This window comes from Coregonus lavaretus (assembly GCF_964263955.1).
Source record: "Coregonus lavaretus genome assembly, chromosome: 16".
Classification (NCBI taxonomy): domain Eukaryota; kingdom Metazoa; phylum Chordata; class Actinopteri; order Salmoniformes; family Salmonidae; genus Coregonus; species Coregonus lavaretus.
The window spans coordinates 27,998,698-28,023,586 of NC_140003.1; the positions used below are offsets into that span (position 1 = coordinate 27,998,698).

At 43.2% G+C, this 24,889-nt stretch overlaps 1 protein-coding gene across 1 annotated transcript in view; it reads right to left on the minus strand.

Moving 5' to 3' along the window:
• Window positions 1-24,889, minus strand: part of LOC311143997 (titin-like) — a gene marked incomplete at both ends in the record, with an annotated part of 179,483 nt that overhangs the window by 66,923 nt on the left and 87,671 nt on the right. The window contains 42 exons of the mRNA XM_084179909.1: window positions 85-387; window positions 636-917; window positions 1,067-1,217; window positions 1,364-1,653; window positions 1,896-2,210; window positions 2,309-2,608; window positions 2,836-3,132; window positions 3,368-3,685; window positions 4,866-5,165; window positions 5,340-5,469; window positions 6,267-6,448; window positions 6,694-6,999; window positions 7,192-7,621; window positions 8,228-8,487; window positions 8,719-9,027; window positions 9,167-9,466; window positions 9,558-9,851; window positions 10,227-10,511; window positions 10,824-11,120; window positions 11,312-11,611; window positions 15,630-15,932; window positions 16,057-16,584; window positions 16,689-16,991; window positions 17,152-17,451; window positions 17,629-17,907; window positions 18,009-18,314; window positions 18,469-18,665; window positions 18,776-18,881; window positions 18,988-19,287; window positions 19,475-19,774; window positions 21,047-21,162; window positions 21,305-21,491; window positions 21,604-21,900; window positions 21,994-22,281; window positions 22,395-22,516; window positions 22,605-22,782; window positions 23,014-23,161; window positions 23,351-23,502; window positions 23,613-23,897; window positions 23,993-24,107; window positions 24,291-24,478; window positions 24,573-24,875. Of these exons, the coding sequence (XP_084036035.1) occupies window positions 85-387; window positions 636-917; window positions 1,067-1,217; window positions 1,364-1,653; window positions 1,896-2,210; window positions 2,309-2,608; window positions 2,836-3,132; window positions 3,368-3,685; window positions 4,866-5,165; window positions 5,340-5,469; window positions 6,267-6,448; window positions 6,694-6,999; window positions 7,192-7,621; window positions 8,228-8,487; window positions 8,719-9,027; window positions 9,167-9,466; window positions 9,558-9,851; window positions 10,227-10,511; window positions 10,824-11,120; window positions 11,312-11,611; window positions 15,630-15,932; window positions 16,057-16,584; window positions 16,689-16,991; window positions 17,152-17,451; window positions 17,629-17,907; window positions 18,009-18,314; window positions 18,469-18,665; window positions 18,776-18,881; window positions 18,988-19,287; window positions 19,475-19,774; window positions 21,047-21,162; window positions 21,305-21,491; window positions 21,604-21,900; window positions 21,994-22,281; window positions 22,395-22,516; window positions 22,605-22,782; window positions 23,014-23,161; window positions 23,351-23,502; window positions 23,613-23,897; window positions 23,993-24,107; window positions 24,291-24,478; window positions 24,573-24,875 (10,950 nt within the window). The remainder of the gene's footprint in view (window positions 1-84; window positions 388-635; window positions 918-1,066; window positions 1,218-1,363; window positions 1,654-1,895; window positions 2,211-2,308; window positions 2,609-2,835; window positions 3,133-3,367; window positions 3,686-4,865; window positions 5,166-5,339; window positions 5,470-6,266; window positions 6,449-6,693; window positions 7,000-7,191; window positions 7,622-8,227; window positions 8,488-8,718; window positions 9,028-9,166; window positions 9,467-9,557; window positions 9,852-10,226; window positions 10,512-10,823; window positions 11,121-11,311; window positions 11,612-15,629; window positions 15,933-16,056; window positions 16,585-16,688; window positions 16,992-17,151; window positions 17,452-17,628; window positions 17,908-18,008; window positions 18,315-18,468; window positions 18,666-18,775; window positions 18,882-18,987; window positions 19,288-19,474; window positions 19,775-21,046; window positions 21,163-21,304; window positions 21,492-21,603; window positions 21,901-21,993; window positions 22,282-22,394; window positions 22,517-22,604; window positions 22,783-23,013; window positions 23,162-23,350; window positions 23,503-23,612; window positions 23,898-23,992; window positions 24,108-24,290; window positions 24,479-24,572; window positions 24,876-24,889) is intronic.

Sequence of the window (24,889 nt, forward strand, 5' to 3'; positions counted from 1 at the left end):
TATAAATAATAGCTGGATATGCTTTTGTTTTGTAACAGCAATAAGAAAGCTGTAGTTCTGGTATTGATATAGGCAGGAACTCACAAATAGGATCTTTGATGAGAACTGGTCGTTGTGATTCAATAAATGGACCCATTCCGATGATATTTTCAGCTGCGATTCTGAAGAAATATCCCTTTCCGTCGATGAGACCCTGGACCACAGCATTGTGCCTGGTGACTGTGTAAGAGACTGCTGTCCAGCCCATGCGGTCAGACTCTCTCTTCTCAATGATGTAGTTGGTGATGGCCGAGCCACCATCGTCTTCAGGTGAGCACCAGGTTAACTTGCAGGAGTCAGTGGTGAGGTTCACACCAGAGAACGGCTGACCAACTGGGCCGGGAACATCTAAGAACCACATATGAAGCAAGTTTTCAATACCATTCAACTCCTATGCCTGTATGCGTAAAGCATCTAAGAGTAGGAGTGTTGATCTAGGATCAGGCCCCCCTCCCTCTTATTCATTATGACCTAAAAGGCCAAACTCATCCTAGATCAGCACTCCTACTCCGAGATGCTTGTACATACTGCCCCAGATATCTCCTGAGATGTACTCAAGTTTACCAATGAGAAGAATAAGTAAAGTTGCTTCTTACCCAACACCTCCACAATGACAGCCTTCTTCCTTTCCCCTCCTTCATTCTTTGCAATAAGGGTGTATATACCCTGGTGATGGCGTCTGCAGTTTTTGATAACCAGAGCAGAGCTGATTGACGTGGTTTCAACCTTAGCCTCTGCTGGTAGAGGCTGGTCGTCTCTGTTCCATGTGATCTCTGGTGCCGGCTTGCCTGACACGTAGGCCAGGAGGCGGATGGTACCACCAGCATGGACTACAATCTTTTCCTTCACTGTGGCATCCAAGTCCACTTCAGGGGCAACTAAAACAACAAGTGTGTCTTAGTTTAAGATAGCAAACACTATCTGCATAGTGCACTATATAGGGAATATATACACAGCCTCTATCATAGACCTAACAAATGGAGAAATTGATAATCATACTGTATATCATAGTTGTCTTTTCTCTTACTTGTTCTGTCCTTGCATTCAATCACTTCGGCCACTTGACCGGGCTCACCGACGCCAGCAGCGTTCACTGCCCTCACTCTGAACTTGTACCTTCCCAGCTCTTTCAGTCCAGACACAACAAACTTAGTGCCTCGAATCTCCTTGTCTTTAGCCTGAAGAAGGGAAAACAAAAGTATTTCAAACATTCAGATACACTTAATTTTATGTTATTTAAATTCATTTACCAGGTTGTCCCATTAAGATCAAAAGCGTTTCTGAAAGAATACATTTGAGAAATAATTTGAGTAAAGGTAATTACCTTTTCCCATCCGTCTTTTATCACTACTACTTCTTCTTCTTCTTCTGATTCTAATATTTCATTTCCATCTTCGTCGAATATGATTTTCTTAACCTTTTTCTCTTTTACTACTACTTTGTCTGCTTCCGCTGCCTTCTGTTTTTCAATTTCTGCTTCTTTTTCCTCGTTTATGTATTCAACAAAGTAACCAGTGACCTTAGATCCACCATCAATCAAAGGTGGGATCCATTCCAGATCCACTGTTGACTTGGTCCAGTCTGTCACTTTGGGGGTTGGGGGACCGGGGAGAGCTACACACAAACAAGATGACATTTACAATGTCAGAAGGCAAAACAATAGAAACAACATAGCTATATAACAAATAGAAAATAGAAAAATAACACTCCCCATGTAAGAAAAACTGTATTTATGCATCTTAAAATGTCACCATATTCCCTATATAGTGCACTACTTTTGACCAGGGCCCTATAGTGCACTAAATAGGCCGGAAATAGGGTGCCATTTGGGACGCTCACTATATATGTTAACTTACTAATAGGGTCTCTTGAAAGAACTGGATCCGATGGGACACTAGGAAGTCCCATGCCAGCTGCGTTGATTGCGGTCACACGGAACTGGTAGATTGCTCCTTCCTGCAGACCAGTGATCTCATACTCCTGACCCAGGGGCATGACCCTGATGGGTGCGCGGTTCACTTTGGTCCAGCGCTTAGCCGTGGTCTCTTTACGCTCCAGCCAGTAACCACTAACTGGAGATCCACCGTCGTATTTTGGCTCGTCCCAGACGATCACCATTGACTCAAGAGTCACGTCTTCCACTATGGGCTTCTCAACTTGGCCAGGGACAGCTGTTTAGAGGAACAATAAAACAATTGGTTAGAAGAAATATATCCACGGTGACATTGACTTAAAAAGTGCTGATAATACAATAGTACATTCAACATACTGAAGAGATTCCTTGCTTTCTCAGGTTCGCTGTACAGCGGTGGTCCAACTCCATATTTGTTCTGAGCCATGACACGGAACTCATACTCATGGCCCTCAGTCAGCCTCTGAACTGTATAGAGGCCTTCTTTGGGGTCGTCGGAAACGTGCACCCATGACTTTCTGTTTTCCTCACGCTTCTCAATGACGTAGTTTGTAACCTTGGAGCCACCATCATCTCTAGGTGGTTTCCATGCAAGTGTTATCCTCTCGGCAAACACCTCTTTGAATTCGATTGGCCCGACAGGTACGCCAGGTCGTCCTGAGTTGAGGAAGAAAAGGAGCCAATGGTGTCATATTACAACACAATCAAGCAGACTAACCAAACAGAAAGAAAGAAAGAAAGAAAGAAAGAAAGAAAGAAAGAAAGAAAGAAAGAAAGAAAGAAAGAAAGAAAGAAAGAAAGAAAGAAAGAAAGAAAGAAAGAAAGAAAGAAAGAAAGAAAGAAAGAAAGAAAGAAAGAAAGAAATTCAAAGAGAGATTCCTCACCTAGGACAGTGAGTTTGATTTCCTTAGAGGATTTGCCCAGACTGTTGCTAGCAGTGATAGTGTACAGGGAGCTGTCGTCTCTCTTGGACTGCTGGATCAGCAGCGTACATTTGTTATCAACGACCAGCTTGTTGACATGCTGATCATATTGCACTACAGCCTTGTCTTCAGGCTTGGCAATGGGAGCCTTCTGCCATACGAGGGAGGGGAATGGACAGCCATGGATCCTAGCCACAATATGGACGTCTAGTCCCTCTTCACCTTCCATCTGTTCCTTCAGTTCAATGGTAGGAGCACCTAAACAATAGAGGATGGAGTCAGTACAAATCAATCAAAGTTTCTATTTTCATAACAAAAAACAAATGAAAATGGGTCTAATTTAGAAGCATTTACAATAGCATACATGTGCTGTCACCCTGAGGAACGCACTTTGCCCCGAAATGTTGGTGTTTTATACCCATTAAATCTGAGCATATTTTATGCTTTCTATATTTAACTTTCACACTTTTTCTTAACTGTGCTTTTCACTCACATGTCTGGTCCTTAATAATGATTGGTCCAGCGGTAGCAGATGGTCTGCTTGGGCCGGCCTCGTTCACAGCCTTGACGCGGAACTCATACTCTCCACCATTTTTAAGATCTTCAATGATGAAGATGGTTTCCTCAACATTACGCTTGTTACACTGCTTCCACGTCTCTTTCTCCGGGCCGCTGGTGTCCCAGCTCAGGCGCTCAATGATATAGTGCGTCACAGGAGAACCACCGTTGTTCTTAGGTGGCACCCATGTCAGGGTCACTGTATCCTTGGTTACCAGATTGACCTTGACGTGGGTTGGGGGATCAGGTATGTCTGAAAATGGGAATAAAGAATGAACTTATTAGTAAGGTGTACACTGTGTAACCTACATTTCACAAACTTTAATGTGTACATATCCACATGAAAAAAAGCTAGGACTGGTGTCTAAATGGCTAGTTCAGAGCTTCTGCTCTTTTCTAGAACCTACAGAAAAGGCTGATTAAATCATGTAGTATTTACTATAATTAAAAAGGTGTAGTGTTTTTGCAGACTGTAGTGTTATTGCGGACATTACTGTAGTATTTACTACAGTGTTTTTTTTGCGGATAATCTGTAGTATTTACTATAGTATTGTTGGATTCTAGCTTGAAATATACTTATTCATGTTACCATACTATAACTTATTGATTACTTTACATGTATAATGAATGTATATGTTGGGGTCAATGTAGGGTGGATAAGAACTAGGTGTATGGAAAGTTACTGAGTGAGGAAGGGAGAGTGCAGAAGGTTTACATTCTGTCAAAACATGGTATTGTTAAATCTAATTTCTCCTAAGGAGGGAGGCAAAGGTCAACAGTCTAGTTTCAGTCACTGATAAGGTAGAACAGTCGTGGATTAGGGAGGAGCAAGGAATTCGGCCCGAGGTCCGATCAGATGAAGTCAGAAGGAACAGTCCTATCCCACACACATATATTTCCACGCTCATGAAGGTTCTAGCAGGAGGCGGGGCAATGACTACACCAGTGAGAGGAACTAATTATGTTCCTGACTAGCAACAGAGATGTATTGGCTATCTAGATGTGCAAGGAGTTGACTCCTCCTATAAATATATGTGCTTGTGTAAACATGTCTTTGTCTTTGCAGCTGTTTGACCCAGTGGGGGAATAAACTTGGTTTGAGCTTTTCCTAGTCATCTGTTTGAGTTTTTAATCTGTTTGTTTAGAACCTAACAGTATTCTACAGTATACTACAACATTCTATAATAAGTACTACACATGATCGTGGGATACTACAGTGTGTATTATAGTATTATACATTTTACTGCAGTTTACTATAGAATTGTATAGTAAGTACTGTAGTATTCTATAGTAAACTGTAGTATTTGTTCATGTGGGTATTACTCATTACTACTCTATATATGCCATTTAGCAGACACTTTTATTCCAAAGTGACTTACATTAGTACTATTATGAGTACATATTTATTTATTAGTAATTAATTAGTGACTTACAGATGGGGTCTCTTGCCCTAGCAGGCTCAGTGGTCTCAGTGAAAGGTCCCATTCCCAGACGGTTCTCTGCCCGCACACGGAACACATACTCCTGTCCCTCCAGGAGTCCCTCCACAACATAGGCCTGGCTGAAACAGCACTGGTTTACGATGGTCCAGGCCTTTCCTGTCACATTCTTCTTCTCAATGAAGTAACTCTTGATCCTCTCACCACCATCATTAGTAGGCAGTTTCCAGATCAGCCTCATGGTAGCTCTGGTGATGTCGGTCACTTTGAACTCTCTAGGAGCACCAGGCACGTCTGTAAACGGATGTCAAACAGATGTTAATATGTCTTATAAGTGTTGGGTTTCTCACAAATGTTTTATGCCCTAAAAAAGAATGTACTTTTTGATATGAGCCTCCTTTTTGTATTTTTCCTGGTTGTGCAGGTATCTATCCTTTCCATCATTAATTGCTTTTATACTGCACTTACCGAGAACATTGACTCTGACGTTGACATGTTTCTGTCCAGCCTTGTTCTTGGCTGTGATGGTGTATCTTCCAGAGTGGGTCCTCAAGCACACAGGTACAGTGATGTTCGAGGTAGTATCAGTAGATTCAATCTAAACAAAGGAAATTAACTCATTAGTCCTGGTAAGAAAGAACAAATCAGGACATTTATACATCATGGTCAGACAATGTGATTATTTTACTACTTATAACAAGGGTTATGTGTTACATCCTTTCACCTTGATGCATGGTAGCTGTACTATGCCTTATAACAAGGGTTATGTGTTACAACCTCTCTGCTTGATGCATGGTAGCTGTATCTGTACTATGCATGTCAATCTCTCCTGGCTCAAAGTGGAGGAGAGATTGACTTCATCATTACTTGTATTTGTGAGAGGTATTGACATGTTGAATGCACTAAGCTGTCGGTTTGACCTACTGGCACACAGCTCGGACACCCATGCATACCCAACAAGACATGCCACCAGAGGTCTCTTCACAGTCCCCAAGTCTAGAACAGACTATGGGAGGCGAACAGTACTACATAGAGACATGACTACATGGAACTCTATTCCACATCAAGTAACTGATGCAAGCCGTAGAATCAAATAAAACAAAAATATATAAAAATACACCTTATGGAACAGCGGTGACTGTGAAGAGACACAAACATAGGCACAGACACATGCATACACACAATCGATAACATACGCACTATACACACACATACACATGGATTTTGTGTTGTAGATATGTGGTAGTAGAGTAGTGGCCTGAGGGCACACACTTAATGTGTTGTGAAATCTGTTGTGCATGTATTGTAATGTTTTTAAAATTGTATAACTGCCTTAATTTTGCTGGATCCCAGGAAGAGTAGCTGCTGCCTCCATAATAAATACAAATGCCTTACCTCTGAATCAACTGGAAGGACATGAAGGCGATTCTTCTTGTGGGTCTTTGCTGGTCCAGTGTATTCCCAGGTTACCTTAGGAACGGGACGCCCTTTGATGGTGGCAGGGATTCTGAAGGCATGACCAGCCCGGACGCAGAGCAAATCTTCCACAATGCAATCAATAAGGATCTTCGGCTCCACTGTGACATAAAAAGGCATCATTAAAACAAAGAACAACAATAAACTTGTGACTACTGGTTAAAGGAATACTTCACTCAAAAACTATATTTTAGTATTTTCTCCATCAATCCACTGTTAAAACAATCCCCAAATGTATGTCTAGGAAGATTTTTGCTCAACTAAAAGTGCTTTATCTTGAAAACTTGACTGCTAACATGCATAAAAACATACCTTTTAAAATTGATAAATAAGTAGGTCTAATTACCATGTACGTCCTCAATTAGGACTTCAGTCTTGGGACTTGGGTCAGACTCGCCGATGTCATTGACAGCTGTGACTCTGAACTTGTAGTGTTTCAGCTCTTTGAGACTTGGGACAGTGATCTCTGTGGTTTCATGCAGAGTCTCTAGATCAGTGATCCTGTTCCAGATAGAGCTGCCTTCATCCTGGATCTCAACAATGTAACCCTTGATGGGGCTTCCCCCGTCTTTCTCAGGTGGAGACCATGTAAGGCTGACACTGTGCTTGGTTTTGTCTGCAACCTCTGGTGGTGCTGGCATGCCAGGTTTCACTGTGGGGCACAGAGGGAAAACATCAAGGTCACCATCTCTGGTCATTACATGGTATTCCTGTGTCTCTCAATAGGGCACATACTGACATTCTTCCATACAATTTCCAAAGCAGCTAAATGAATAGTAATGTTATTTTTATTTCTATAAATATACATAGTATAACCTGTAGAAAAAGTGAAAATGGTCCTTACTAAGAGGGTCCACCGCGTATGCAGGATCGGAAGGTCCACTGGGGGGTCCAATACCGGCAATATTGACAGCCATGACACGGAACTCATATGCAGACCCCTCAATCATACGAACGACCAGGAACTCCCAGCCTTTAGGGCCGCGCTTGGTCACTGGGGCCTTATTCACCCGGGCCCAATAAGACGAACCTTTCTCCCTCTTCTCCAGCCAGTAGCCAGAGATAGTGGATCCACCGTTGTCTCGTGGAGGGTCCCATGTCACAAGCATGGAGGACCTGGTATGCTCTGCGATCTTTGGTTTCTCTGGAGGACCAGGGAGTCCGTACAGATCCTTGATGATGACTGCCTCTGTCTCGCAGGCATCACTCTGTCCATACTTGTTCTCTGCTCTCACTCTGAACTGGTACTGGCTACCGTTTTCCAGATTCCAAACCTTTGAGAAGACATTTGGGAACATTTAGTAAATTATTAAACGATTCAATTAAGTCCACTATAAGCATTCATGGTACTGTCTCAACCTATTACAATCTTTGTTGTTTTGTTTGATAAGACCGTCTGCTAAATGACTAAAATGTAAAATGTAAATGTTTGATATATAGAGAGACATAGCATATTATAAGACATTATAAAGGCCCATACATTAGAGGTCTTCACAAGCACCAAAAAGTTGAAAATAGACTGGAGCATTCCTACCCCGACCTTACCTGAATAAATAAATTTTTTAAAGATATAGACCTGGTCCGAACAAACCCAAGGACAACCAGACCCATCCCCGTATAGACCCTGTCGGGTCCGGTCAGATCCAAGTGAGGGAAGCAGCAGAAAATAATTGTTTTAGCTACGTTATTAACCAGAGCTGTTAATGCGCGAGGGATAGAGAAACAGAGCCGGTCTCGGGTATTCGGGTACAGGTGGACCTGTGAAGACCTCTACCATACATGCTTATGACCTGCTATGAAGCATTATACCGGCGGATTTTAACTAAAGTGTTACCAAGCTTTGTATTCAATCTGTTTCATGTTTTCACATGTATACTGACCCCGAGTCGTTTCTCAATGATGCTGTTGGTGATCACCGTCCATACAGGAATGGGTCTAGGCTCAGTTTTAGGCTTAGGCTCCTCATCCTCAGAATCCTCATATTCTTCTTCAGGTTCCTCCTCAGGAAGAATGTCCAGCTTCTCAACAATGTAGTTAGTGAGCTCACTTCCTCCGTCATCCTCTGGGGCGTCCCAGGTCAGCTTGCAGGACTCAGCCTTGATGTTACCAATATTCACATTCCTTGGTGGCAGAGGACGGTCTGTGAACAAGATAGAGGATAAATATTGTTACCCTCATAATGACAACGCAACAATTCAATGAAAAAAAGGTCAGGCTACAGTAGACAGACAAAAATATCTTCCTTTTGCTAATTTGTATGGATCTATTCTTGCAGAAAAGTGAGCTAATGGCTTTGACTTTACTGATTCATACTTACAGTGTCCAGAAAATGAAGAAAAGCAAACGATATACATAATATCAGGCCACTTACCTAACACATTAACCTTGATGGTGTGACTAGCTGACCCAAGACGGTTGGAGGCAGTCACTGTAAAGATGCCTTTGTCCAATCTGGCTGCTGCAGGGATACTGAGCTTGGTGTTGGACTGGACTCTGTTGACCTCCTTGGTATCCATCAACAGAGTCTCAGTGGGCTCTGCAATAATCACTTCATCCTTCAACCATTCAACCTTGGGCATTGGAAGACCAGTCACCTCAGCAGGGATTTCAATAGGCTCTCCCTTCTTGACGGTGATGGCATCTCCCTTGAAGGTCTTCAACATCCTCACAGTAGGAGGAACTGAAATAGAAGGAGAAACTCAGTGACAAGTTTATTCAATTCAATTCAGTCCAATTCAATTCAGTCCAATTCAAATCAACATGTTTACAATTTTAGCATATAGGACAAACACCAAGACCATAGAACTAGGAGGACTAACCTTCATCATCTTGAATGACAATGGTGAGTGGAATTCCAGGTTCACTTGGTCCAATCAAATTGACAGCCTTGACACGGAACTCATACATAAACAGCTCCTCAAGGTTCTCGACGGTCATGAAGAGGTCCTTGCACATCTCTGTGTTACAAGGCTCAAATGCTGGGGCGTCGTGCTTCTTCTTCTCAACAAAGTAGCCCACGATTGGGCTGCCTCCATCGTTGCGGGGAGGTCTCCAGGCAAGGCTGATGGAAGTCTTTGTCCTCTCAGTGTAGTGGAACCTCTCAGGCGAAGTTGGTGGAGCTTCAATTAAAATATAGAGTGATTAACCTCTATTAATGATCTGACCTGCACAGAAAAACATTTGCATGATTCAACAAAATGTAGACATTACCTTTTGGATCCACTGCAGCAATAGGGCCCAGATCAACAGGAGGGCCACAGCCAAACTTGTTCTTCGCCACGACCCGGAAGATGTACTCCTGTCCTTCAACAATACCCACAATCTCACATTTAGATGAGGGTGTCTCGATGGGCTGTCTCCACGTGTGCATCTTGGGATCCCTTCTCTCAATAATGAAGCCGGTCAGATCACTGCCACCGTCGTCATCAGGATCGGACCAGTTCAGAATCATCAGCTTCCTGGTTACCACCACAGGTTTCAGGTCCAGCACAGGCCCGGGAACATCTGACAGAGGACAGGTCAAAGTGTTACATCCAAGTACAACAATATGTGAGTAAGTAAGTAGGTAGCCTTGTCCGAGCCAGAATGGCCCATAGGTTAGGAACCTATCTCCTGTATCTATACAATGAGGCATCTTGAAGTACACCCCTGGAAAGGGTGCTAGTCTATCGCAGGTCAACAACATTTAAGGCCACATTATTATTCTTTGGATAGTCCACAATATATGTTTTTGTAGATGTTCTATTAACTATTAACAAACAAACTATTCACTAACCCTAATCCTAGCTTTACATCATCAAAGTACAACCAAATGTGAAATATTCCCAAAACGGCATACTGTGATATCATAGCTAATACAAAATCCATCAAAATACTTACCCATGACATCAACCCTTGTCCATGTAGACTTGATTCCGCTGCTATTCCTGGCACTGATCTGGTATTTGCCAGGATCCTTTCTCGTGGCGGCCTTGATACTGAGAATGCTTTCCTTTCCAACATTTTCTATCTGGACGTGGTCTTTGTCAGGTGGACCGTCATCTTTGGTCCATTTGATGTCTGGAGGAGGTCTACCAGTGACCAGGGCAGGCAGAATCAGTGGTTCCCCAGCTCTGATCATTACGCCGTTCCTCACAGTGAGATCCAGCTCTACAACTGGAGCCTCTGTAGACACAATCAACATTAATTGACGTTAGCTGTGTTTTAATAATAATAATGCAGAAGACTTATATAGCACTTTCAAAGACCCAAAGACACTTGAATATCCATGGAGGCTAATGAAGGAAGCATGACAATAGTAATGGCTGGAATGTAATGAAAGGAACAGTGGTATTTGATACTATTCCATTCATTTCGTTCCTGCCATTTCAATGAGCCTGTCCTCAATGTGACACAAGCCTCCACTGTTGTTAATGTATTAAGCATACATTTGTTGTCATTGTTTTGAGTAAGCTTTCTGATTACTAGTTACTGTACCTTTAGGATCTCTGACAAAGACTGATTCAGTCAAGCCAGGAGTTCCTTCACCGGCTCCATTGACTGCGATCACACGGACCAGGTACTTGGCTCCTTCTCTGACTCCATACACAGTGAAGGCCCGGGTCTTCCAGGGTCTCTCTGTGGAGCGGGACCAGTCATTGGTGCCTGCTAGGGTCTTGTCAACATGGTATCCAAGGATGTCTCCACCTCCGTTGGAGGCAGGAGGATCCCATTCCACGTCGATGGAAGACTCAGTGGTGTCAAGGATTCTTGGGAACGGTGGCCCAGGTGGCACTATGAGACAAACACATCAACGATGACATATTGTATTTGATCGTTGTTAGACAATGAAACGTAATCATAATGAATCATTGTGTTGTATTATATTGTATTGATTTGGTGTATTTTGTATGCTTAACCTCACAAAATGAATTTCCATGCAAATGGACAATAAAATGTATCGTATCATAATCTTGTTGACTTACAGATTGGATCCTGGCATGTCATGGGATCAGATGGGATGCTGAACTTCCCAGGCCCAGCTTGGTTCTCAGCAGCCACCCTGAAGATGTATGTCAGACCCTCCAGTAGGCCTTCCACGTTAATTTCCGTATCCTCCAAAATGACCCGATTGACTCTGGTCCAGTGGGTGCTGTTGATCTCACGACGCTCCACCCAGTAACCCAGGATGGGACTGCCCATGTCGTTTGGCGCCTCCCAGGTAACCAGCATGGAGTTGGCTGTGATGCCGTCAATCTCAGGCTTCTCTGGAGCCTCTGGTGGGTCTAGAATAAGAAATGAACATTACAGGTGTAAGAACAAAGTACAATCCCAACTAACCCAGATAGGGCTGTGGCGGTCACGACATTTCGTCAGCCGGTGATTGTGTAGCAAATAACTGTCGGTCTCACGGTAATTGACCGTTAATTAACATAAACATATTTAGCATCTCCTGGCTTCCACACATAGCCTACAATCCACTGATGCAGACCATTGGAATATCTACATTTTAAAAAGTCTAATAAATCCATGTAATATAGCTTACACCTCCATTATCAAACAGAAATTTGCATCCTGTAGCACTAACTCCAAAAAGTTTTGGAGCACTGTAAAGTCCATGGAGAATAAGAGCACCTCCTCCCAGCTACCCACTGCACTGAGGCTAGGAAACACTGTCAGCACTAATAAATCTACGATAATCGAGAATTTCAATAAGCATTTTGCTACGGCTGGCCATGCTTTCCACCTGGCTACCCCTACCCCGGCCACCAGCTCTGCACCCTCCGCTGCAACTTTCCCATTTGACTCTGTCAATCACCGCATTCTTAGTGGCAGACTAAATAGCCTTGGTTTCTCAAATGACTGCCTCGCCTGGTTCACCAACTACTTCTCAGATAGAGTTCAATGTGTCAAATCGGAGGGCCTGTTGTCTGGACCCCTGGCAGTCTCTATGGAGGTGCCACAGGGTTCAATTCTCGGGCCGACTCTATTCTCTGTGTATATCACTGATGTCGCTCTTGCTGCTGGTGACTCTCAGATCCATCTACGCAGACAACACCATTTTGTATACATCTGGCCCTTCATTGGACACTGTGTTAACAAACCTCCAAACGAGCTTCAATGCCATACAACACTCCTTCCGTGGCCTCCAACTGCTCTTAAACGCTAGTAAAACTAAATGCATGCTCTTCAATTGAATGCTGCTTGCACCCGCCCGCCCGACTAGAATCACTACTCTCGGCGGGTCTGACTTAGAATATGTGGACAACTACAAATACCTAGGTGTCTGGTTAGACCGTAAACTCTCCTTCCAGACTCACATTAAACATCTTCAATCCAAAGTTAAATCTAGAATCGGCTTCCTATTTCGCAACAAAGCCTCCACTCATGCTGCTAAACATGCCCTCGTAAAACTGACTATCCTACCGATCCTTGACTTCGGCGATGTCATTTACAAAATAGCCTCCAACACTCTACTCAGCAAATTGGATGTAGTCTATCACAGTGCCATCCGTTTTGTCACCAAAGCCCCATATACTACCCACCATTGTGACCTGTACGCTCTCGTTGGCTGGCCCTCACTACATATTCGTCGCCAAACCCACTGGCTCCAGGTCATCTATAAATCACTTCTAGGCAAATCCCCGCCTTATCTTAGATCATTGGTCACCATAGCAACACCCACCCGTAGTATGCATTCCAGCAGGTATATCTCACTGGTCATCCCCAAAGCCAAAACATCCCCTTGGCCGCCATTCCTTCCAGTTCTCTGCTGCAAATGACTGGAACGAACTGCAAAAATCTCTGAAGCTGGAGACTCTTATCTCCCTCACTAACTTTAAGCATCAGTTGTCAGAGCACCTTACCGATCACTGCACCTGTACACAGCCCATCTGTAATTAGCCCACCCAACTACCTCATCCCCATATTGTTATTTACATTGTTATTTCTTTTGCTCATTTGCACCCCAGTATCTCTATTTGCACATAATCTTCTGCACATCTATCACTCCAGTGTTAATACTAAATTGTAATTATTTTGCACTATGGCCTATTTATTGCCTTACCTCCATAACTTACTACATTTGCACACACTGTATATAGATTTTCTATTGTGTTATTGACTGTACGTTTTGTTTATTCCATATGTAACTCTGTGTTGCTGTTGTTTTTATCGCACTGCTTTGCTTTATCTTGGCCAGGTCGCAGTTGTAAATGAGAACTTGTTCTCAACTGGCTTACCTGGTTAAATAAAGGTTAAATAAAAAATAAAAAATAAATACATGTATTTATTTTAGACAGGTCTAAAGAAGCATGGTATGAAGAAAATGTAGTCTACTTCAGACTAACAGAATAGCATACTCTGAGTTGTCCTTACAGTGGGGAGAACAAGTATTTGATACACTGCCGATTTTGCAGGTGAGAGCCGGAATTCTTACTGGTTGGTAGGTGATCAAATTCTTATGTCATGCAATAAAATGCAAATTAATTACTTAAACATCATACAATGTGATTTTCTGGATTTTTGTTTTAGATTCCGTCTCTCACAGTTGAAGTGTACCTATGATAAATATTACAGACCTCTACATGCTTTGTAAGTAGGAAAACCTGCAAAATCGGCAGTGTATCAAATACTTGTTCTCCCCACTGTATGTTAGGTCCTGATCTGGCTATGCCAAATGGCTGTGGGCTACACTAGTTCATTTAGCAGACAAGATTTTCTTAGAATTCCGTGGCTTTATTTTATAGTATGAAGAATACAATTGAACAAAGCCGAATAACATAGAAAGGATATTTTCTCCAAACGATTTGAGGGAGTGCGCACATACGGCTATTCTGTATTGATCAGTTAACAAAGAAATAGGTATTCCTATATGCTTAATTTAGAGTTATTCATGTAACTTTAGTTGTTCTACAAACGTTGGGCTATATGTTTTGATTTTTAATACATTGTAAAGCTGCATGATACGACTCTAATGATTATTTGAAAAAAGTTGCTTGAAAGGCATGAGCTCTGCTTTGTTTGTTGTGCAGGCTGTACACACTACATCTGTCACTCATTCACAATTTGACAAGCACTTGATAATGCCTAGAATTTCACGGTGGCATCCCCTTCGTGTGGCCATAATGCACCCTAAAAAAGGTTGACCTATTCTATTCTGTGCGAGAAATAAATATTCCAAACATAGTCTGGGACAGTTGTGAGATGCGATAGATCTCAGATTAATACAACCACTAGCATCAAAAAACATTTTTTACGCAATGTGGCTGACGCAACAGATCAGAACGTTTAGCTTAAAATGTTGATAAACTATTAGGCTATTTCTTCACATTATAAGCGCAGCAATGCGCACATGGTAGTATTGTGCATGTCATGCTTTTATTATAAAGGTGCATTTTTATGGTGAAAATGATCTTCCCCAAACTTGAAACTCACGCACTGCTTATGTATACCAGTTAGGCTCCACATCCCTGAATGTGCTTATTTTTAAGAAGTTATTTTTTTTAAAGGCATTGTTTCTTATGCTGGGCATCATTCACAAGTGATGATATATAATTCACAAGTGATAGGTTAATATTGTCACCCAGCAGACTATTCTTGATTTAATGTTGTCTTTACATATACTAAATAATATATGTGTGACATTTTATTTTATTTAGAATTGACCATTATCATGCACCTGTATCGAAACAGGGGCAGCGGGAAAAAATACATGTCATCTATGCACTTAAATAGTGAATGTAGAACGTGTTTTGCCTGGTTCATTTTAATGCCAGCCAGGTAGGCTATACTCCTGTTTTAAATATAAGCAATGTGCTTAATATTAGGAAAGTTGAGAAATAAATATAGTAGGCCTAGCCTATAGAAAGCTGATGGGATCCTCCTCTTTTTATTAGAGGCCGTCACTCTGTTTTCTCACGCAATTGCACAGCCTATAGAAATGTTGTGCAACATGAGCTCATGGGCTCTCATGAAGTGTTTGATTAGATTTACGATACATTTGCATTGATGTCAGAGTGATAAGAGGGACAATAGAGTGCTGAGTACCAGGCAGTTAGCAAGTTTGGTAGGCTACTAATGACCATCAGCAGCATCATAGCTTGGAGAAGCCTAATTACTGTGACTAAATGGTCACGTGGAATTTGACTGCCTTCATGACTCGTGACCGCCGATGTGGTGGTAATACGGTCACCGCAACAGCACTAAACCCAGACGAGCAAAACTGGTTGAACTGACATCATTATTACAACTTGATTTGGAATGTTATAGACATGATAAAACTCTTAAAAATAAATGCTTTACCGAATGGATTCTTGGCAATAATTGGCTTAGAGATACATGGTGGTCCAGGACCAAACTTGTTCTCAGCAGTAACACGGAAGATGTACTCCTTCTTCTCTATCAGTTTGGTCACGGGGTATCTACATCCTCTGAGAGTTGAGGTTACGGTGATCCATCCGATCTCCACCTTGGAGTTGTCCTTCCTTTCCAAGGTGTAGTTCAGGATCTCACTGCCACCATCATCCATGGGAGGATCCCACTTGCAGATGACAGAGTTCTTCCTGATCTCCTCAAACCTGAAGTTGATTGCAGGACCAGGTGCATCTATAAATAGAAACATAAGAGGTTTTATATTAAGTTTTCAAAATGTAGTTGAAAAATAACTATGAGCGGCAACAACACCACTAAATTAATAAAACAAAAATATTAATAAAATATTATATCTCACCTAGCACATTGACTTCACAAGTTGCAGAGGCAATACCATGGTCGTTCTCGACCTTGATAGTGTACACGCCATGGTCACCCCTGATGGTGTCCCTGACAATGCAAGAGGATTCTCCCCTCTTCTTGTCATGGATGGTGAGACGTTCCTGGAGGGTTGGGTAGTCAGGGAGTTCCTCCTCAGGCTCCTCATGGGCAGGCTCTGCAGCTGGAGCTTCAACCTCTCCCTCCTTGACCTCCTTTTCTCCATCTTTCACCTCCTTCTTTTCACCCTCCTTTACTTCTCCTTCCTTCTTTTCTTCTTCCTTCTTTTCTCCTTCCTTCTTTTCCTCCTTCTTCACCTCCTTCTTCTTAACGATGGGTTTCTCTGGTCTCTTCTTCATGGCTTCTGGTCTGATGACAACGTCGTTCCTGTACCATGTGATTTGAGGGTATGGGGATCCAGAGATGTTGGCGTCCAGTCTGATCTCAGCACCTCTCTTAATGCTCATACCGGACTGCAGGCTTCCACTGAGGAACACCTTGGGTGTTTCTGAAAAGAAAACAACCACATTTAGAAATGACAAATTGCCTGTCTGAAAAATCGTATCATTGTTTTGAATTGTGATGGTTTGAATAAGATGTATCCTTCCTTACCAACAGCATCAGAAGCCTTCACCATTGGTGTGCTGCGTGATGGGTCGCTGACTCCGGCAGCGTTCTCAGCTCGTACACGGAACTGGTATTGTTTTCCCTCCCTGAGATTCCTCACTGTGTAGGACAGCACAGGCACAAGGAAGTCGTTGCATCTTGTGAAGTTCTCATCACCCTTCATCATCTTCTCCAGAACGTAGCCCATAATCTTGCAACCCCCGTCATACATAGGTGGTTTCCATGTGAGGGTGATAGTCTTAGAAGTAGGGTTGTGGGTTTCAACATCTAATGGAGGGTCAGGGCGCTCTGAAATATTGAACAAGGAACACTTAATAAATTCAATACAACTCTTCAGAAATGTAGTCTTTCTTGGAAAATAAAATCATCAACTTTTAATTGTGAGCAAGGGTTGTGCCTTTTTTTCATTTAAGGTGTTTCTTGGACACAAAATAAACATTTCACTCACGCTTCTGATCCTCTGCGATCACGGGGTTGCGGAGCTCAAGGTACTCCCCACCACCAATCTTGTTGACAGCTTTGACCCGGAAGTAGTACTCTCCATTGGGGATCAGATCCTTGACCGACCAGCTGACTTTGTTCTCTCCAGACATCATATTGACGTAGGTCCTCCGGCCTGCCTCTCTGCGCTGTAGCACATAGTGGAGAACAGGGCTGCCACCATCGTAGTTGGGAGGATCCCAGGAAACCTTGCAAGAGCTCTTGGTGATTTCACTGGCAACAATGTCTTTGCAGGGACCGGGCAGGCCTGTCAAAACAAACATGGATTTTATCTTGATAGTTGTAGTATGCTGGTGCTAGTAAATCATATTTCTAATATTTTCTAGACCAAATAGAGTATTTATGTCAAATGTAATGATTACACTATTATGGACACCATGGAATATGGAAGTAATAATATTATTTTATTTTGACACAAACGTACCAACAACTTTAACATTGATTGTTCCGCTGCTAGTTCCCAAGGAGTTCTCCAGGGTGACCTTGTACTGGCCGGCGTCTGCGTGCAGACAGCTCTCTATCTCCAGGTGGCAGGAGAGGTACTCCTGTCTAAAGCTCATTCTCTCATCGTCCTTCAGCTCCTTGCCGTCTTTGTGCCAGGTGATCTTGGGCTTGGGCACTGCTCTGAATGGGATGGGGAGATGCCACTTCTCTCCCTCAACAATCACAATGTCCTTAGTCTGGAACTCAAGGATTGGGATGCCTTCAGGAGGGAAAAATATAATCAGATATCAGTATATAATACGTCTCTGGAAAGGCTATTATTATGGAAAGGGAAATATACATTATGGAAGGTTTACTTACAGTCAGGGTCCTTGGCATAGACCTTCTCAGAGATATCAGATGGCTCACTAACTCCAACAGAGTTTATGGCACGGACTCTCAGGACGTATTGTTTCTCTGGGATGATGCCCTCCTCTGTTTTGTATTTGAGCTCCTTGATTGGGCGAGAGTTGATTCTCATCCACTTCTCAGTACCAGCCTCACAGAGCTCGATATGGTAGCCAGTTACAGGGCTGCCGCCAGTTCTCTCTGGTGGTCTCCAAGCAATACACAAATGGTCTCTGCTGGCTTCAGTGATGTGAAGCTCAATTGGAGGAGAGGGTGCACCTATAAAAAACAATACAAAGACAATAATTCTAACACTGCAGATGTGGGTTTCTTCATTGGTAAATAGACTATCACTAATAAATTACTCATGCAAGTCAAACAAATGTAACTATAAAACACTGTGTTTTTACTTTAAAAACTAATAAAAACCCACCTGTTGGATCTTCAATAGCAATGATTTCTGTTGGTTCACTAGGATGTCCAACACCGGCCTCATTCTCAGCACGAACCAGGAACTGAACCTCGGTTCCTTCAATGACGTCTGTCACTCTGTACTTGCAGTCAGCCCCTGAGGTCTTACCACACTTCACCCAGCGGGTGCCCAGTTTCTCCTTCTTTTCAATGGAGTATCTAATAGAATAAAATAATAAATAAAATATTCCAAAATGTTATAAACATGCTTATATGACAAAATGACACTCTATGACACTCCTATAACACTAGAGTTGACCAAACTTTACCTCAGAACTGGTTTGCCACCATCATTCTTGGGGGCGTCCCATTGCAAGTCAACATGTCTCTTTGACACTCCATGGACAGAGAGATTATATGGTGGTCCAGGGGTAGCTGAAAATAGGAAACAGTACTTATACATGGATTTAGCAACCTTTGCATGTTGTAAGTGAACACCAGTTACATACAGTAATACTATAAACATGAACTATGATCTTACTGAAAATATCTTTAGCCATAATGGAGTCTTCCAGTTCACAGAATTCACTGGGTCCAACAGCATTCTCAGCAGCCACACGGAACACATAGAGGGAGCCCTCGTTCAGTGGAGTGACAGTGTACTTCAGCTCCTTCACAGTGGTGTCCACAGCCTGCCAGCCCTTACGCCTGACGTCCCTCTTCTCAACAATGTAGTTGGTGATGGGTGAACCACCATCCTTCTCTGGTACTGTCCACTTCAGCTCAGCACTGTTCCTGGAAATGTTGATGACCTCCATCCAGCGTGGGGGTGTAGGAGGATCTGGAAAATGAATGAGTCATCATCAACCATCAACTCAGTCAACCATGACACACTGAATCTCTTCAGATGGAAACTATCTCAGTCTGTGTGTCACAAATGACACCCTATTCCCTATATAGTGCACTACTTTTGACCATAGCATTATAAAGAGAATAGGGTGCCATTTTGAACAAAATCAGTTACTTACTGAGTCTCTCCTTGCACAGAACTGGATCACTAGGCTCGCTGGGATCACTCTCCCCAGCGATGTTGACTGCAATGACCCTGAAGGAGTACTCCTGTCTGTCCATCAGGCCTCTCAGGAAGTGCTCCAGGATATTGATTCCCTCTGAAACACGGACCCACTGCTCAGTTCCACTCTTCAGGAGCTCAATGATGTAGCCCTCGATCTTGGCACCGCCGTCATGCTCAGGCTTGGTCCACTGCAGGAAGGCAGAGGTCTTGGCCACATCTTTGACAGTTGGCTTACCAGGAGCCCATGGAGGATCTGTAGGAAAATAAGTTGTTTTGGTTAACAACATTACATTTCATAAACGATGAATGGTCTGTTGATTAAATACACTATATATACAAAAGTATGTGGACACCCATTCCAATTAGTGGATTTGGCTATTTCAGCCATGCAATCTCCATAGACAAACATTGGCAGTAGAATGGCCTTACTGAAGAACTCAGTGACTTTCAACGTGGCACCGTCATAGGATGCCACATTTCCAACAAGTCAGTTCGTCAAATTTCTGCCCTGCTAGAGCTGCCCCGGTCAACTGTAAGTGTTGTTATTGTGAAGTGGAAACGTCTAGGAGCAACAACAGCTCAGCCGCGAAGTGGTAGGCCACACAAGCTCACAGAACGGGACCGGCGAGTGCTGAAGCGTAGTGCATAAGAATCATCTGTTCTTGATTGCAACACTCACTTCCAAGTTCCAAACTGCCTCTGGAAGCAACATCAGCACAATAACTGTTCGTCAGGAGCTTCATGAAATGGGTTTCCATGGCCAAGCAGCCTAAGCCTAAGATCACCATGCGCAATGCCAAGTGTCGGCTGGAGTGCTGTAAAGCTCGCCGCCACTGGACTCTGGAGCAGTGGAAATGCGTTCTCTGGAGTGATGAATCATGCTTCACCATCTGGCAGTCCAACGGACGAATCTGGGTTTGGCGGATGCCAGGAGAACGCGACCTGCCCCAATGCATTATGCCAACTGTAAAGTTTGGTGGAGGAGGAATAATGGTCTGGGGCTGTTTTTCATGGTTCGGGCTAGGCCCCTTAGTTCCAGTGAAGGAAAATCTTAACGCTACAGCATACAATGACATTCTAGACGATTCTGTGCTTCCAACTTTGTGGCAACAGTTTGGGGAAGGCCATTTCCTGTTTCAGCATGACAATGCCCCCGTGCACAAAGCGAGGTCCATACAGAAATGATTTGTTGAGATCGGTGTGGGAGAACTTGACTGGCCTGCACAGAGCCCTAACCTCAACCCCATCGAACACTTTGGGATTAATTGGAATGTCGCCTGCGAGCCAGGGCTAATCGCCCAACATCAGTGCCTGACCTCACTAATGCTCTTGTGGCTGAATGGAAACAAGTTTCAGCAGCAATGTTCCAACATCTAGTGGAAAGGCTTCCCAGAAGAGTGGAGGCTGTTATAGCAGCAAAGGGGGGGGGCGAACTTCATATTAATGGCCATGATTTTGCAATGAAATGTTTGATGAGCAGGTGTCCACATAATTTTGGTCATGTAGTGTATGTTGGATGTATTACCAATAGGATCCTTGACCAAGATCTGGTCAGTTTCCTTGCTTGGTTTTCCAGGTCCGGCGAGATTCTCAGCCAAGACTCTGAACTTATACTTCTTCCTTGTGGGTAGTCCTTTGACTCTGTAAATCAGGAACAATCACATAATCAAAACCACCATCAAATGAAGAGCAACAACCAGAAATGTAATCAATACGGTCATTACTGCCTTCAATGACCAAAATGTAAGCATGTTAATTAACTAAATGTATTCTAGCGTCTTACCTGTATGTTGTGTCTCTGATTGGGATCTTGTTGCATCTGATCCATCTGTTCTGGTCTGGTTCAAACCTCTCGACCCAGTACCCAGTGATAGGACTGCCACCATCCTCTTCAGGCTCATACCAATTCAGAGTCAGGCCATCTTTAACAATATCAGAAGGCTCCAGCTTGGTTGGCGCACCAGGAGAATCTGAAAACAACAGTTACAGAGAATTTCAGCAACAACCCAGAACACAAAATAATACTCTCAAGGAAATACCATTATATTGCTTTGACTAAATACAAACATAAACTTAACATACCAAAGGCGTATCTGGCAATGATTGGCATATGTTCCGCTGGCATTCCAATACCAAACTGGTTCTCAGCGAACACTCTGAAGATGTATTCCTTGAAGGCCGTCAGGTTGAGGGCCTTGAAGTTGGTCTCTTTGACAGTGGAGGAGAGCTTGTGCCAGATCTCGCTTTCTGCGGCTCTCCTCTCCACGATGTAGTTGGTGACCTTTGCACCTCCGTCATCTCTGGGAGGGTTCCAGGCCAGGAAACAGGATTTGTTGGTGATCTCAGAGATATCAAATGCAGCTGGAGGACCAGGCTTATCTGTTCAAGACAAATAGAAAACAATGTCAGAACATTAAAGAACACACTTTTAAACAAGTGTTTCCTCACAATAAAGGTGACAAAATATGATACCTAGAATGCAGACGTCAACGGTTGCAGTAGCACGGCCACAGCTGTTGTGTGCTTCAATGATGTAGGTAGCTGTGTCCTCTCTTGTTGTCTTGCTGATAGTAACAACGGAGTGACCAGGCTTGTCGTCAATAGAAACTCTATCGTCACCCTTCAGGACCACGTCACCCTTGGTCCATTTCACTTTAGGTACAGGCTTTCCAAGAACATCAGCTGGAAGCTCGATCTTAGATCCAGCTTTGGCGGTCAGTCCAGCAAGACACTTGACATCCAGAAGAATCTCTGGGGGGTCTGTGAGATTATACAGAAAATGTGTTATACTGATGATACAGAAACCCATTTCAGCCACTATGCAAGATTATTCATGTTACATATACAGACACGGAGCATTTACGCAAACATACCTTTAGGATCAACAGCCAAAATCTCATCTGTAGCCTTGCAAGGTTTGCTGGCACCCAGTCTGTTCAAGGCCTTCACACGGTAGGCGTACCACTGTCCCTCAATGAGACCAGTCACTTGCAATCTAAGAGAAAGTAAGTTAGCCTTTTAAAACAAAACAAAAAATGTATTTGATAACAAACACAGAGTTTTTTTTCTCTGGTTCTACTTACTTCAACTCAGAGACCTGATCTCCGCAGGACTCCCACTTGTCTGTGCCACGCTGGCACTTTTCTATGTTGTAGCCCCTGATTCCAGTGCCACCGTCCCACTTGGGTGGTTCCCAGGTCAGGAAGATGCCAGATGCTGACTTGTCCCTCCATTTCAGGTTCTCAGGTGGGTCTGGCACGGCTTGAATTCAAATGACAGGCATGTCAATGATTCAGAACAGTTAGAATTCAAATAACAGGTATGTCAATGATTGAGAACAGCTAGAACACAAATTACAGGTATGTCAATAACTGAGAAAAGCTTGAATTCAAATGACAGGTATGTCAATTATTGAGACGTCAAAACAACGGATCAAGTTCCCTTTACTTGAGTGCACAGCATAGACATTGTCCTTGTTTCTGTACTACTTACTGGCAGGGGAGGACACATTGACTGGCTCGTCAATGTAGGCAGGCTCTCCTGGGCCACACTTGTTGCAGGCAGTAACCCTGAACAGATACTCTTTACCCTCAACGACATCAGTGACAGTGAACTCCTGGTCTTGAACACCAGTGATTACCTGGGGAAAGACAGTCAGTGACACATGTTTTTACATTTATAATAATCTTATTTAATGTATAACAGGGTACAAGCTGTGGCCAAAAACAGACTACCGAAAATTGTTCTAGCCTTATGTCCCAACTGGGATGAAGTAAGTTATTTCACATGTATATTGCTGAGTGGTTTAAAGACTTATGTTCATCCATACCTTGACCCAGGTCTTGCGGGATACGTCACGTTTCTCAATCTGGTACCCAGTCAGAGGGCTTCCTCCATCATGCTCTGGTGCCTCCCACATCAGGTGCACATGCTGTCTGGTCACCTCGGCAACCTTGAAGTCTTTGGGTGCACTTGGGGATGCTGAAAAAATTGAAATAAATAGGGATATGAAGGGAAAAGAAAGAATTGCAGTTGACAATATCAAGATACAGTATGTTGTGTTTCACCACAAGGCTCATCACGTCACTTACCGATAACGTTGACTTCAATCTCTCCGGAGCAACTGGTAATATCATTCTCCAGAGTAAGAGCATATACACCTCTGTCTGGACGCACACTTGGAGTGATGGTCAGTTCTACGTAGGTACTCTTTGTAATCATGGACACACGATCACCAGCAGTGAGTTCCTTATCAGCGAAGCTCCACTTTGCGTGTGGTGTGGGATATCCAGAGATAGGGACACGGATACTAAGGGGATGGGGAACAATGACCTCCAGGCCATCCTTGAATCCACTCAGGTCCATTGTGGGACCAACTGAAGATAGAAAATAATGATCATTGTTATGCCAAATACACAACATTTAAAGTGATGAACGTCTTCAAGGTTAGTGAAAAGAGAACCAAATGTACCATGTGTATCATCAGCCAGCATGGGTCCCAGTGTGTTGGATGGGTCAGACACTCCTGCAGCATTCTCAGCCATCACTCTGTAGTTGTATTTTTTGCCATATTTCAGGCCAGATATCTGAGGAAAATATGGAAGAACCGCCCGCATTCAGAGTTGAGATAAGTGTAAGCAATTTAGACTTTCAAGTAAATTGATGTCAATGGGAGACTTGCATCCAAAACGTATACGAATTACACTACAAATATTATATGAAATCTCCAAGAAACCATTTAGCAGCTTTTCATCTTATAGGATAAATACCTTGTAGGTGAGATCCTGGCAGAGCCTGGCATTGCATCTGAGCCAATGGTTTGTTCCGTCCTCACATCTCTCAATAATGTAGCCAGTGATCATGCTGCCTCCATTCTTCAATGGGGTCTCCCATGTCAGCTGGACTGAGTTCTTGTTCTGTTCTGAGTGCACCAGGTTCTGTGGTGGGCTTGGCCTCTCTGGAATAACAAAAACAAACATGATTGTATGTTAAAACAGTGCATGTATCTCAGTAATACAATTTCAGCAACTTTCAGAACTGAAATAACTCACCAATGGGGTCCATGATCTTCACTGGATTGGTAGCAGCACTTGGCTTGCCAACGCCAGCCTTGTTTTCAGCCTTGACACGAAATATGTATTCCTTGTTCTCAATGACGTCGTTGATGATTGCGCTGCGATCTGTTGCTTTACTGATCATAGCCACAGCCCACTTCACAGAGGTCCTGTCACGGGACTCAATGATGTAGGAGGTGATCTCAGCCCCTCCGTCAGACACTGGTTTTTCCCAGGAGACGGTGGCACCAAACTTACTCACGTTTCCAACACTCACATCCTGAGGAGCATCAGGAACATCTGAAATATAACAC